Source organism: Sinocyclocheilus rhinocerous, unplaced genomic scaffold (assembly GCF_001515625.1).
Source record: "Sinocyclocheilus rhinocerous isolate Xijiao unplaced genomic scaffold, SAMN03320098_v1.1 scaffold1050, whole genome shotgun sequence".
In the NCBI taxonomy this organism is placed as follows: Eukaryota; Metazoa; Chordata; class Actinopteri; order Cypriniformes; family Cyprinidae; genus Sinocyclocheilus; species Sinocyclocheilus rhinocerous.
The window spans coordinates 89025-103718 of NW_015651629.1; the positions used below are offsets into that span (position 1 = coordinate 89025).

At 34.4% G+C, this 14694-nt stretch overlaps 2 protein-coding genes across 2 annotated transcripts in view; both read right to left on the reverse strand.

Annotated features, from left to right (window-relative positions):
* The window catches only part of LOC107713233 (mitochondrial import receptor subunit TOM20 homolog B-like), a 6206-nt gene extending 5824 nt beyond the window's left edge, over positions 1–382 (reverse strand). Inside the window, exon 1 of the mRNA XM_016518684.1 lies at positions 169–382. Coding sequence (XP_016374170.1) covers positions 169–298 — 130 coding nt within the window. The 5' untranslated portion in view covers positions 299–382. The remainder of the gene's footprint in view (positions 1–168) is intronic.
* Positions 383–4472: 4090 nt separating this feature from the next.
* Positions 4473–9020, reverse strand: LOC107713234 (uncharacterized). Its single transcript, XM_016518685.1, has 3 exons — positions 8941–9020; positions 8649–8786; positions 4473–5354 (listed from the first exon to the last, which is right to left on the reverse strand). Exons 1-3 carry the CDS (start codon positions 8974–8976, stop codon positions 4818–4820), a joined length of 711 nt encoding a protein of 236 aa, XP_016374171.1. The 5' UTR covers positions 8977–9020; the 3' UTR covers positions 4473–4817.
* Positions 9021–14694: the final 5674 nt, after the last annotated feature.

The following is a 14694-nucleotide window of genomic DNA, read 5'->3' on the forward strand; positions in this document are numbered from 1 at the left end:
CAGACAGACAGACAGATATTCAGACAGACAGACAGATATTCAGACAGACAGACAGATATTCAGACAGACAGACAGATAGATATTCCGACAGACAGACAGATAGATATTCAGACAGATGATAGATAAATAGATAGATAGATAGATAGATAGATAGATAGATGCTCTCACGTTCTCGTAGTTTGTTCTTGTAGTTCGGGTCACTCCGTCTCTTTTTGTCGAAATAAATGCAGTAACCGACGAACAGCGCCGCGCCCAAACCAGCCGCGATCCTGCTGCTGCTGCTGCTGCCGCCCATCATGACGAGAGAGATCAGAACAACACGACACGATATCAGAGCCGAGAAATATTAATAATAATAACAGCGATCACACTGACTGCATGACCCTCACGGAGAGCCACACGAGGAAAGACCCCGGTGACGTCAGAACCTGTGACAGCTGAGCTGCCGCTGCTTCCGCCTGATCAGAAATACACAATAACACCAACAGATAAACTCTTCACTCGAGCTAGAAAGATGATCAAACAAGGTAAGAATATTATATCTTTATGTGGAAAATAAAACGATTTAAAAAAAAAACACGTCCTTTAGAACAATAATGTTTTCTGTTTCTACAGCAGGTGGCAGTAAAGATCCACAGATGAATAATATCAGTTCAATGTTATTTGATGCAAAACAAAGAGGCTGAATTTTTGTGTAATATTTTGATAATCTGTAAGTTGTATTTATACATACGCACATTTGTTGAAGTTGCTCCAAGTCCTGTGACATTTAAACATGATTTGAAAAATGTATTTCAATATTTAAAAGCATCTAAAAAAGGACTTCCTTAAAATACATAGGCCTATAATATAAAAAAAATAATAATAATAAAACATTTGTTATTTTGTATTAACAACTCCCAGATATGTCCATATAAATGATTAGCCCTTTCTTTTATACATTTTTTATTTTATATAACACAATATAACTACATAAATTATTTAGCTTTTATTTAAATTAGTATATATATTGTTTATTTATTTCCTTTTTTGGAGCTTGGTCGTATACTGTAATACACCTTTATTGTATGGAAACATTAATTGTTTACTAAACATCTCAAATATATTGATCTTAATTACTTTCACTGCATGGTAAAGAGCATTAAATTAATGAAGACAAAATGTAATTTACTTTTTAAAAAACAACAGCTGTATTTACATTTATTAATTTAATTTAATTAAATTAATAGAGATACAAACCAGTCAAGTTTCTTCCTCAAGAATGATTTATTTTTGAATATTTTATGATCTAATATTAGTTGTATAAACCTCTTTTATGATGCATTTTTAATGCTTTTATGCCTTTATTTTTTATAGCGTGCACACTTTTATTGTTTCTATTGCTAATAGAGGCATATGGACTAATGTTATGCAGGTTTAGGGTGATTTTTATTCAAATGTATTTTAAATTTTTTTGTACTTTGAAGTATCGTGCGAAAATATGGTACATGAATATGATAATCATTCATCAACTCTGTATATATAATGGCATTACAATCGGTTATCACTGATATACTTACAGTAAGTTAAACTGTGAGTACTGAGTAAAAATGTTGAAAGAAGTTCCTTCTGCTCAGCAAGGCTGCATTTATTTGATCTAAAAATACAGTAAAATGTTAAATAATTTTAAAATTTAAAATAGCTGTTGTCTATGTGAATATATTGTAAAATGTAATTTATTTCTGTGATCAAAGCTGTATTTTCAGCATCATTACTCCAGTCTTCAGTGTCACATGATCTTCAGAAATCATTCTAATATGCTGATTTGCTGCTTAAGAAACATTTATGATTATTATCAGTGTTGAAAACAGTTGCGCTGCTATCTACATAGATGTTATAGCTCTATACTCATGTTATATGACACTAGAGACTCATTTGTGTTTTGATTTCTCAGGAATGCTGAAGATGTGTCATGCAGCTGAGGCCTGATCACTCTCTCATTGGCTGATTGCTGTAGGCTCCGCCCACTCCTCATCTTCCACCAATCAGAATGCCCGCTCACAGCTGCTGCTGCTTTAAAAGCTCTGGCGGTTCCTCAGACTGAGTTTGAGGTGATCACTGATCAGATCACAGTGTTCTCCTTTGATCTCCACATCTTCTGTGGGTTTTGTGTTTCTGGAGTCTGTGTGTGTTGACTGCAGGAGAGCCGGAGATCCATTATGACTTGTTATGAGTCTGAGTCAAGGAGTTTATAGTGGTTCCTGAATCAGTGAGGGGTTTCTAATAGGCTGATGTAATTATCTTCAGCTTTCTCATCTTCTGACATGCTCTCTAGAGATTGTGTCCATAGCTAAAGTCGTATTTAAAGGGATAGTTCACCCAGAAATGACCTTTCTGTCATCATTCACTCACCCTCATGTTGTTCCAAGCCTGTATGATTATACTCTCAATCTCAACAAAAACCAAAACCATAAAAAAAAATTGTTGCTTGAAATAAAATAAAATAAATGTTAATGGAAATAAAATAAAATATAAAAGAATTATTTCAGCTAGTTGCTAATTTAGATACATTTAAGTTTAATTTTACTGAAATAAATATAATAAAAACGATATAAACGTGTTTTAAAAAAGCAATAACTAATAAAAATGACAAAAACAGACAATAAAATTACTACAACTAGTATCGAAATGATACTAAAAATAACAAGTTTGAGTCAAGCTCAAAAAAGCATATACCTCATGCACTATGTTTCAACCATGTGATAGTTTCTACTGTGGATTTGAAATTAAATTCTTAATTTTTGCATACTTTTTGTGATGTTTAGCATGCAATAAATGCTTCCATACAATACAAGTGAATGATGTATACTGTCAAACTCCAAAAAGCATAAAATGCATCATTAAAAAATGTCTATACAATTTTATGTCATGAAGTAAAAATACAATTTATTATACAAAATAAAAATGCAATACAATTTTATAAAATAATAATAAATAATTATTTTAATTTTTAATAAAATATTTTGTAATATTTTGAATAGTTTTTTTTGTTTTCATTTAAATGTTTAGTTTTGAAATGTTGTTGTATGGGTTAGTCATTTTTATTTAATTTCTTTTATTTTCTTAAATGTGTATATATATATAGTATTTATAGAGTTTTAGCTTTTAGTTTTAATTACTTTTTCTTATTTGTAAGTCGCTTTGGATAAAAGCGTCTGCTAAATGACTAAAAGTAAAAGTAAAAGTAAAAATCATAAAGTAAAAATATATATCAATCTCATGTTTTAAATCATATAATGTGTCCAAAATACCCCAAAATATTGAATTCACATTCACATTTGCATGCATTCAAACACAGTGCGTTTCAACAACTCATGCACTGTATTTCAAGCCATTGTGTGCTCAAAACATTGGATACCTTCCATTCTAGTGAAATTTCCTTCACATTTGCATGCATTCAAAAATGCTGCAATGTCAATAGCAAGACCTGTGAGAAGCACTTTTGATGTCACTGATCTCAGTCCTGGTACAAAATCACAACACGCAACATTTGAGTGAGTGTAGAAAAGTGTAAAGTGAATGGTGAGCTAAACTGAATCAAATGGCTTCAGCGGCCTTGAAATATAGTGCATAGAGGCATATGGACTTATGTTATGGAGTTTAGAGGGATTTTTAGTCTTTTTTTTTTTTTAAATATATATATATTTTTTAATATGCATATAATAGTAAATATGTGTGTGTGTATACATTTAAAATATATGTATATAATTTATCTCCATTTCTTATGAGGCATGCTAAAGAGCATTATGTAAATGAAGACAAAATTATATTTACTTAATTTTTCCTATCCTTTTAACATAAAATATTCCCCTAGAGATGCAGACCGGTCAAGTTTTATCCTCAAAATTGATATAGATAATAGTAATATTTTTATATATTATTTAACAATAGGTAAAGTTAAATAATCTATAAATTTTTTATATATTATTTACCTTTTATGATGCATTTTTATGCTTTTTTTGGAGCTCGGTTGTATAAATTACCTGTATGGAAACATTAATTGTATGCTAAACATCTCGAAACTATGCAAATGTTATATTTATTTATCTCCATTACTTTAATTTGAAGGAAAAGAGCATTGAATAAAAGACTGAATTTGTATTAACTTATTTTTTTTCGTTTCCTTTTAACACAAAATATTCTCCTGTAAATGCATAGCAGGCAAGGTTCATCTTCAAAATTGATATATTTTTATATTTGAATTATATTTTTATGATATGAAAGTTAATTGCATAAACCCTTTTTATGATGCATTTGATGCTTTTTTGGAGCTTGGTTGTATAAATCACTTTTAATTTTTATTGTATGGAAGCTAAACATTTATATATGCACACACACAGACACACACATATATATATATATATATATATGCAAATATTTATTTATTTATATTATTTATCATATTTATTTATCTCCATTACGTTCATTACAAGGTAAATGACATAAGACTAATTTTTTTTTTTTTTGGAGTTTGGTTGTATTAATCACCTTGCACTTTTATTGCATTGAAACATTTTATGCTAAACATCTCCATCACATTCATTGCACGGTAAAGAGCACTAGGTAAATGAAGACTGACTTTAATTAACTTAATTTTTTCCATCCTTTCAACACAAAATAAAAATTCTCCTAGAGATGCAAACCGATTCTCGAGCAGAAACTCATCAGTTGGCAGTAATACGGTGCTTGTGGTTTGAGTGGAGGCCGAGGTCTGCAGACGCTGCACCCTCCTCTTCTCAGACAGAAGTGTAATTATTTTTACCCAAAGCTGCAGCTGTTTATTGCAAAGTCTGGCAAGTGCAGCGCAGCGCGGGAGTCCCGCCAGGAGACGGAGGCAACTGAAAAAATCTGCTATTACGGCTGGAATAAAATACACCACGAGATGAGCTGCTGCCGAGGAACGTCCCACCAAAAGCCTTTATGGCAGCAGAGGCTGTATTTTCCACAAACCCAGAGCTGCCTGATGTCATCCGATGTGTTTTCAAGGAGGAACACGTAGTGGAACCTGGAACGGTGCGATGTAGGCCACGTCCAAGAGCTTTTTCATCATTCCAGGGTGGGGTTTGGAGCCAAATCCAGAAGCACAGAGAGCCAGAGCTCTTGTTTTTTTGTGTGCTGGCGTGTTGTTTTTGGCCTGAGGTCTCCATAAAGCCTCTGTGGCCCGGCTCTTGGCCCTCAACGGTTTTCACGGTCAGTGAACTGCATTTCTCTCTCAGAAATCCTGCGGTCCAATCACGGCGTCCGGCACCTGGATAATGGAAACGGGAGCTCGACACCTGCTCCCCGTTTCTGCTCGGGTTCTCCAACACTGTCAGCTGTGAAGTTGAGAACGGTTGAGAAGGTGTGAAAACCACTGAATGTGTCAGAAACTGTTTTTGTGTGTGTGTGTGTGAGTGTGTGTGTGTGAGTGTGTGTGTGTGAGTGTGTGTGTGTGAGTGTGTGTGTGTGAGTGTGTGTGTGTGAGTGTGTGTGTGTGAGTGTGTGTGTGTGAGTGTGTGTGTGTGAGTGTGTGTGTGTGAGTGTGTGTGTGTGAGTGTGTGTGTGTGAGTGTGTGTGTGTGAGTGTGTGTGTGTGAGTGTGTGTGTGTGAGTGTGTGTGTGTGAGTGTGTGTGTGTGAGTGTGTGTGTGTGAGTGTGTGTGTGTGAGTGTGTGTGTGTGAGTGTGTGTGTGTGTGAGAGAGAGAGTGTGTGTGTGTGTGTGAATGTGTGTGTGTGAGAGAGAGAGAGAGAGAGTGAATGTGTGTGTGACATGTTGAATTGCAAGAATAAAACTGTAAGTGTGAGACGAGGTTTCTGTGTGTTCAGTAGGGGTAGCTGCTGCTGCATCACACTTACACACTTACACTCACAGAAACAACACCAGAGGAATGAGAGCTCATAACACGGCTGCTTTAATACACAACAGAAATCAACACTCACTGACTATTTACTCAATTCTGGTTTCTGGTCTTTTTGTGAATGATTCATCAGTACATATTTACATTTACATTTATGCATTTGGCAGACACTTTTATTCAAAGAGACTGAAAATCCATTCAAGTTATACATTTTACCATTCATGCATTCCATGGAAATTGAACAATAGTGTTATTTTAAAAAATAAAATATATGATTATTTTATTCATATTTATTAGTATTAATATTTTATTATTATTACAACATTATTTTAAATATGTTTTTTATTTTGCAAGTATTTATTAGTATTAATTTTTTCTTAATATTACAATTTTATTTTAAAGATAAAACATGTTTATTATTTAATTAGTATTCATTGGTGTTAATATTTTGTTAATCTTATAATACATTTTTCTTTTTTATAAATGTATTTTTAAGAATATTTTAATAATATTACATTAATATTCTAAATAAAAAAAAGTCTTGATAGCCTTTCTTCATAATGCAATAAGGACTATTTTAATTTCAGCTGACTTCATCAGTCCCGCTTATTTATCAACAACAGCACTTTCACCATCCAATCAACTCATCATGACGATTTTTTTCACACACTGAACATGCTGTTTAACTTGGAAATGCGTCGCATTAAAACTCCACTACGTAACTTTTATTCCTCTAGCAGTTAAAATACAAAACAATTAACTCGCGGAGGAAGATTGTTTAGCTCGTCACGTGAGTTGTGCTTCGGCGCGGACGAATCTGATGTTTTGAGGCGCCTCGCTGATCGTGATTACAAAATACAAATGATCTTTTATCAGCGGGAATTGCAGTAACGATATCTTAACTGAAACGAAGGAAATATGGATATCTGAAAATATGTCTTATGAACAGGTAAGAGCTTAAATATTACTCAATTGGTTTGTCTTATTGAAGTCAGTTGTTTTAAAATAATGCTACAAAAGTTTGGCAACGCTGACGTTAGACGTAACTGTTGCTTCATATCAGATAACGGTGGAATTACGAAAATTAACCATGGTTTTACTACCAAAAAAACCATGGTTACTATAGTTAAATCATGGTAACCACAAATTAACCATGGTGTTGCTACACTAACCATAGTTTAACCATGCTATTTGTAGTAAAACTGTGGTTATACAAATGGTAATCAATACGGCAAAAAACCACGGTTACTACACTATTACTATAATAAAACCATGGTTAATTTTCATAAGGGAAATTATAACTTGACAAGTGTATTTATAGGCAAACAGACTAAAGCAGTAAGTGGTTTAGAGATTAGCATAGTTACCAACATAAACATTGTTTTGTCAACTTGGTAAAAGCACAGCAAATGTGATTCTATGAAACTATGTTTATTCGTGTTTTTTTACGGGCTTGTCACATTCAAATCCTTTCGGGTTGAGTTTCAGTTGTTTTGTCTTCAAGCTATTCCACTGTAGTCTGACCTTCTGTCCTTTACTTACGATTATGACAAAACTAGCACGGACAAATGGCGGAAGTAGGCCTATGCAGTTTCCCGGGAAATCCGTCCAGACAACTCTAAAATATGAGTCATTATTATAGGCTTACCATAGGGATTTAGGGTGAAACAAAACACAGTTTGGAAGATGGATTTATGATGTAATTGCTCATTATTTACATTTTGTTAATTTCAATATGTTGTTAGTAGGGCTGTCAAAATGGCTGAAAAATTAAATTCGAATTTTGCATTTAAATATTATCAATATTCGAATTAAATTCGAATTTAAAATGCATAATTTCAGTTAGGGGGGAAAACAGCTTTTGGCTTCTCTCCTGAGGCCACAAGAGGGCGCATCGAGCAAAATATTACAAATGCATGTTTATTAAAGCAACAAAATAGCCTGACCATCTATGAAAAAGTGCATAATGTTTATAAGCCAAATATAATAAATTAAGTTGCTTAAACAATTATAAACAAAACAGCATCATGTATGCATAGTTTAATACAAAGAGACGAAAGTCAATCACACAGAGTACTTTTTCATTTAAAAACATGCAATGCAGTGGGATGGGCTTTCTAAACATGCCGCTCTCTTGTGCGAGATGCGAGTGTAACAGTGATAGATGTCCCACTAGAAAATGCGCAAAATATGCGTTCTGTGTGAACGGCTTGGTTTCAGTTTTGACATAAACAAGATCTTCTCCGCATTGTTATCTTTTTCTGCAATATTTTGAACGAACAACACAGCAGCGCCGCATCTAGTAGGTTCAACTAGCTAACAAAAACAATAAAAAGCAACACTTACATCATCACATTTCGTGCGCCACTGAAGGCTGTCTGACGCACACCTAAAATTCGAATGCAACGTTTTTGCAGTTTTTATTTTAAATTCGACGAATATTCGAAATTCAAATTTTTATTTGACAGCCCTGGTTGTTAGGGAATGTTGCTAGTATTTTGTAAGTGTTCTGCTTCAGTTGCTTGGGTTTTGGCACCAAACGCAGCAACTGCACACTTTAATACTTGGTATATTTGATTTGCGCAAATACTAAAGCAAAAACACTGCACCGCATGCATTTGTACTGTGCGTGCATACTGCATACACATACATGCATACACACAAGGATGACGTCCTGTCTGAGATAGCAGCGGCGTCTGGGCGAAACGTTTTGAGGTGAACAAAAGCCTCCTAGTGTTGCATTTCCAGGCAGGAGACGAGTACTAATCCGCACCTGCTCATCGGCTCTCTTCAGATCCTGTGTGTCTCTGCCATCCGCGATGGCCAGCCAGGCACATCCACGGGAGACTCTTGGCACGGCGCGCGCGGGCTGCAGATGGCCTGGGATTGATGCTCCGCACGCTGCCTCCTCCTGCAATGGATCTGATTAAAGCCTTTGAAAAGAGACAGGCATTGATCATGTCGAGCTGCATCCGAGAATACCAATTAAACCCTTTGAACTCCCCTTAAATTATATCACCATCCAATAATTAAGCATCCATGAATAGTCATCATCAGGAAGAAACCTTGTTTTCTCTTGTCATCGGGGTCCAAAGCTGCATAATCAGTGTGTTTTAGTGTTGCTTCATGCTCTGCCACTTTCCCGTGGTGAGTCGCAGGCCTCACGGGACGCGTGCACACGTGTGGGACGCTTTATCGCAACGCGTTTCCCGGAGTCATGACTGTGAAATTTTGGAAATTTTTCCAAAAATGGTTTATTATTGGAAGCATGTCTTTAAGTCAGTCTTTATTTATCAAGCTCTTTATACAATACAGATATTTTCAAAGCAGCTTTACAGTAATAAACACGAAAGTAATAATGTTAATGTTGCAAAATTCATTAATTAAGAAACCAATTTCAGCTGTAAAGCAGCTCTACAGAAGACAGTAAATAACTGCAGCTTTTTTATCTGACAACGAGAGATAAAATGGATGGGCGCTTTTTATTTCACTTCTTTTGGACTGATGCATGCAACACCTTGAAAGATCAAAGACCATTTTTAATATAACTCCGACTGGATTCGTCTGAAAGAAGAAAGTCATATACACCTAGGATGCCTTGAGGGTGAGTAATTTATGGGCTAATTTTCATTTTTTGGGTGAACTAACACTTTAAACATTTTCTCGCAATTTTGGGAAAATCAGATATAAATTCGCAACTCAGAATCGCAAGATGTAAACTCAAAACTTTTACCTTTTCTCTGAATTCTGAATTTACATCGCACATTTCAGTTTTTTTGTTTCCACCACACTGTAAAAAATTTCAAGCTGTTTCAACTAATTGTTATTTAGTAACTAGTTCCACAAAAATGTTACGTTCAGTCAATTTCTGACTTCAAAGTGTTGCCTGAATTGTTATTTTTTAGTTGGCTCAACCTTTACTGAACTAGTTTTATAGTCCATTCATCTAAAATGTTTTAATTGGTCAAACTTTTAGAAAACTACAGCAAGTTATGTCAATAAAAATGTAACCATTTACTCCATGTGCTTCATATGTTACCTCAACTAAGATTTATTATTTTGGGCATCATAAGAAATTGCTGGGGAACTAGTTGTTGCATTTCATATATTTTTTATAGTTTAACAAAATTATTAAAAATGATTAACTGGTGTTTATCATTCACTAAAAATACACACATTACAACACATAATAGCCTTTATTTAATAACAATCTCCATTTATAACATTTTTCATACAGACTAAACATACAGGAATGAAGAAAAAAGTCACCTACATCTCGGATGGCCTGAGGGTCAGTAAAATACATTCTGAATTTACATCGCACATTTCAGTTTTTTTGTTTCCACCACACTGTAAAAAATTTCAAGCTGTTTCAACTAATTGTTATTTAGTAACTAGTTCCACAAAAATGTTACGTTCAGTCAATTTCTGACTTCAAAGTGTTGCCTGAATTGTTATTTTTTAGTTGGCTCAACCTTTACTGAACTAGTTTTATAGTCCATTCATCTAAAATGTTTTAATTGGTCAAACTTTTAGAAAACTACAGCAAGTTATGTCAATAAAAATGTAACCATTTACTCCATGTGCTTCATATGTTACCTCAACTAAGATTTATTATTTTGGGCATCATAAGAAATTGCTGGGGAACTAGTTGTTGCATTTCATATATTTTTTATAGTTTAACAAAATTATTAAAAATGATTAACTGGTGTTTATCATTCACTAAAAATACACACATTACAACACATAATAGCCTTTATTTAATAACAATCTCCATTTATAACATTTTTCATACAAACTTAATATACAGGAATGAAGAAATTAAAAGTCGCCTACATCTTGGAGGGTCAGTAAATTAACAGCAAATTTTCTTTTTTGGGAGAACTATCCCTTTAAACCTCCAGTTGACAAACATCTGTACATTACATCATTACAACTGCAAAATTCAGTTTAAACTTTGTTTAGTGAACTAAAAAAAACTAAACTAGCTAAACAAAATGTCTGCAAACAAATTAGCATATTTGTCTTTATATCTTGTAATTCTTGCGTTATATTTCGCATTTCTGACGTTATTTTTTAGAAAAATTCCATGCTGGAAATTGGCTTCCATACAATAGTGTCTTTATTCAGCTCAATTCAGTTCAATGTGGATTCAGTTCAATAACAGTGTTGATGTTGCAAAGTTAGTGTCATTATCCAGTTCAAATATTGTTGTCATCTGATATTAAATGCTTTAAAAATATATAACAGCTAGCAATTGAAATGACTGTTTATTCCACGACACTAGAAACCGTTTTAAAAAATCCAACAAAATAAGCCAATTTTTCACCTTTTAGCCCAAAGTAACGTTGTATTTTATTTATCAGTGTGATAGCGCTGAAGCACGCAGGACGTGATTGTTTTTGCTGAGCGCTTCACTCCTCACGTTCTGCTCCAGAGCTTTGAAGTCTTGGTTTCAGGATGAAGTGTGCATGAATATTTTGGCACGCGCCCGAGGCTGTGTCTTCTGAGCAGGACTGGAATGAAAGCCTTGGAAAACATCACCAGTTTAACTGCATTTACCCAAGTCTCCCCTCTCTCTCTCTCTTCCCTCTGTTCTTGTTTCTTCCCCCCCAAGCTCGCCTCAGGAAATACTGAAACGATGAAAGGCGCTTGCATCTTTTTCTCCCTCTCTCTCCTCACATTCATCATGAGCCTGTTCACATTTCCTGCTTACATGCCCGAGGGCAGAGCGCCTCCCCGAGCAGGAGACGAGCCTCTGATGATGCAATCACGCTCTCACTCTCTCCTCGTCCTCGTGTTGCACAAGCCTCTTCCCTACTGAAATACAATGCACCACTTCTCAATTCAGCCGTATTGTTCTGTGGCCTTTTGACACTGACATGCCTTGCATAAAGCAAAACTTTATTTATTTAAAATGTGCATTTCTTATAACCAATATGCTATGCAGTTAATTTACATGGACAGATAATATAACTAACATATTCCTTTAAAAGATATCAGTAATTAAATTTACATTTATGCATTTTGCAGATGCATTCTTCCAAAATGACTTGCATTGCTTTGAATGCATTTATTTCTTTATTTCATGCATTGAAAAAGTTTACATTTTTGTTCATGTTTTGTTAAGAAGTAACATTTGTCAGATAAAGCAGATATTCAAAACATTAGCAACATAACAAATTATGTTTTGACTTTTTTGTTTGTTTGTTTTCTTTGGTAAAGTGCATTAGAATTCCATTTTGGAAAAAATATAACTATTCATCGATATGCATGCTTATACATAATGCAGAGAAATGCATAAACCTTCACTTTTCAAGTCACCATGAAATGACATTTACAACTCATTTTACTTAAACTGATGTATGTTTGAATAAACAGCAGTGTTATTTTAATATCACTGATATATTATTGTAGTTTTAATTAGTATTTTATTTTTATGTTTATTATTTTTAATTTTTAGTATTTAGGTAATTTAGTTTTTAGGCATTTTTATAGTTTTCATTATTATTTCAGTTTTAGTTATTTTAGTACATTAAGTTAACTGGAAAATGGGAAATGTTGCAATGGCAACTAACTGAAATAAAATAAGTTTAAGATTTTTTTTAATTGAATTGAATTTTTTTTATTAATTTAAATTTTTAGGTTAATGTTTATTTTATTTCCATTTCAGTTATTTTAGTATATGAAGTTAAAGTAAATGAAAATGAGAAATGTTGCCATAGCTGAAATAAGAATAAGTTAAATTTTTTAAATTATTTTTAATAAAATTTTATTTTATTTCAGGTTTAGTTAAATGAAAATGAGAAATGTTGCCATGGCATCATCTAGCTAATTTAAGTGCCTTTTTAAATGGTTTTAGTTAACTGTTATAACCCTGGTAAACAGGATATCCGGTCAAATGTATGGCACGCATCAGCTTCGTTTATGATTTCATGCAGTTTGTAACGCAATAAAATGCATCAACGAGTCAAAGTTCACACATAACATGATAAGAAAACTAGTTCAGCAAACATTTACAGAGACAGGTTTGTAAAACGGTAAATGATCTCTGCTGATAATGCACACCTGTAAAACAAATACTAGAAATTTGCATTGCATCTCATTTCCCTGTACATCACCTACGAGTCTCAGACAACAGACCCTATATCTCACATATCCCATATCTGACTGTGATTGAAGCACAGCATATACTGACACAGCACTTTTGTGTTTTAAACTAGTTTTGCTCCGGTCACAAAGGGTTTCATGCATCTGTACGCAGCGGGTTTTATCACCTTCTATTAAAATAAGCCGAGGCCTGTTTTGTTTATCACTCACACAGATGGTGCACTGATTTAATTACACTTCAGTCCTGTCACATACAGACACGAGAGCCCTGCCGGACCTAAAAATAACCTCTAATCTAAGAGCAGGGGGTCATTTTGATGGACCGCGTGAGTTTCTGTGTTTGTCCGCTCCAGCTGTCCTCCTACAGCAACTAGGCTTTTTGTTTGTTTTTTATAGCTAACCTGAAATGTGAACTCTAGGGCCTAAAAATACAAGTCGTCCATCTTAAAATATCGTCCCGGGTTCACCCCTCCAGGGCCTCAAGGTGGGGGAAAGGACAATCGAGACGATACCCCTGCAGCCGGGCCGAGTTACAGCGAGCCATGCGTCCTCCACGCGGTCATTTGACACGACGGACAGATGCATGGAAACACGGTCCGACACACTCGCACTGGAAAAACACCATGGGTTCATAGCCAAGCAACAGTTTAGAAACTTTACATCATCTCATTTAATAACTAGTCTTGTTGCGAAAGACCGTTAATTTCATGCAAATATGCAAATTTAGCACACTTTGCCAATGTTCATTGTACATACTTAAAGAAATAATTCACCCAAAAATGAAAATTTGCTTATTGTGCTCACCTTCATGCCATCCCAGATGTGGATGAGTTTGTTTCTTCATCAGATTTGGAGAAATGTAGCATTGCATCACTTGCTCAGCAGTGAATGGGTGCCATCAGAATGAGAGTCCAAACAGCTGATAAAAACATCACAATAATCCACAGCACTCCAGTCCATCAGTTAACATCTGGAGAAGACAAAAACTGTGTGTTTGTAGGAAACAAATCCATCATTAGACGTTTTTAACTAAACTACGAGTCCATAATCCAGTGAAAAAGTTCACCTCCTGTTGTCTCTCACATCAAGATCCAGCCACATATTTGTTTAGAGCTGTTTAAACGCTGCTTGATCTGTGCAGATTTCTCTCCTGATTCAGACCAGAACACTTTTTCACTGGAGGAAGTGTTATTATGGATTATGGACTCGGATTTTAGACAGAAGCAATGGTTTGGCGTTAAAAACATCCTTACAACTGATTGTTGAGCGTTAAGGTAAAGGAAATGTTTGTAGACTTCACAGAGAAAAATACCAGTACATTTTCCATTTTTACATATGTTTTTCTTACTATGTAGACACTTTTGACTATCAGTGTATATTTTGGCCCACTTTGCAGCCTTTTCTGGTAAAGAACGGCCTGCTTCTCCATTGTTTTTATGTAAACGTGTTATATGGACATCTTTGACCATTTTCTCATGTCTTATATCTTTTGTAGTGTCGTTTCTAGAATAACGTCAAGTTTTACACAGAGATTGAGTTGGACTATTAGTAAAATCAGTTGACTTTAGTAATCTTTGTTGTATTAAATGCCAATGGTGACCGTTAAAAATGGGAAAAAGCACTTGTGTTTGTTTTTCTACAAGGTTTGCATGTCTGTAACTCAAGAAGTATTAAAGATATCTTAATATCCTTTTAAATGTTGGTTCTTA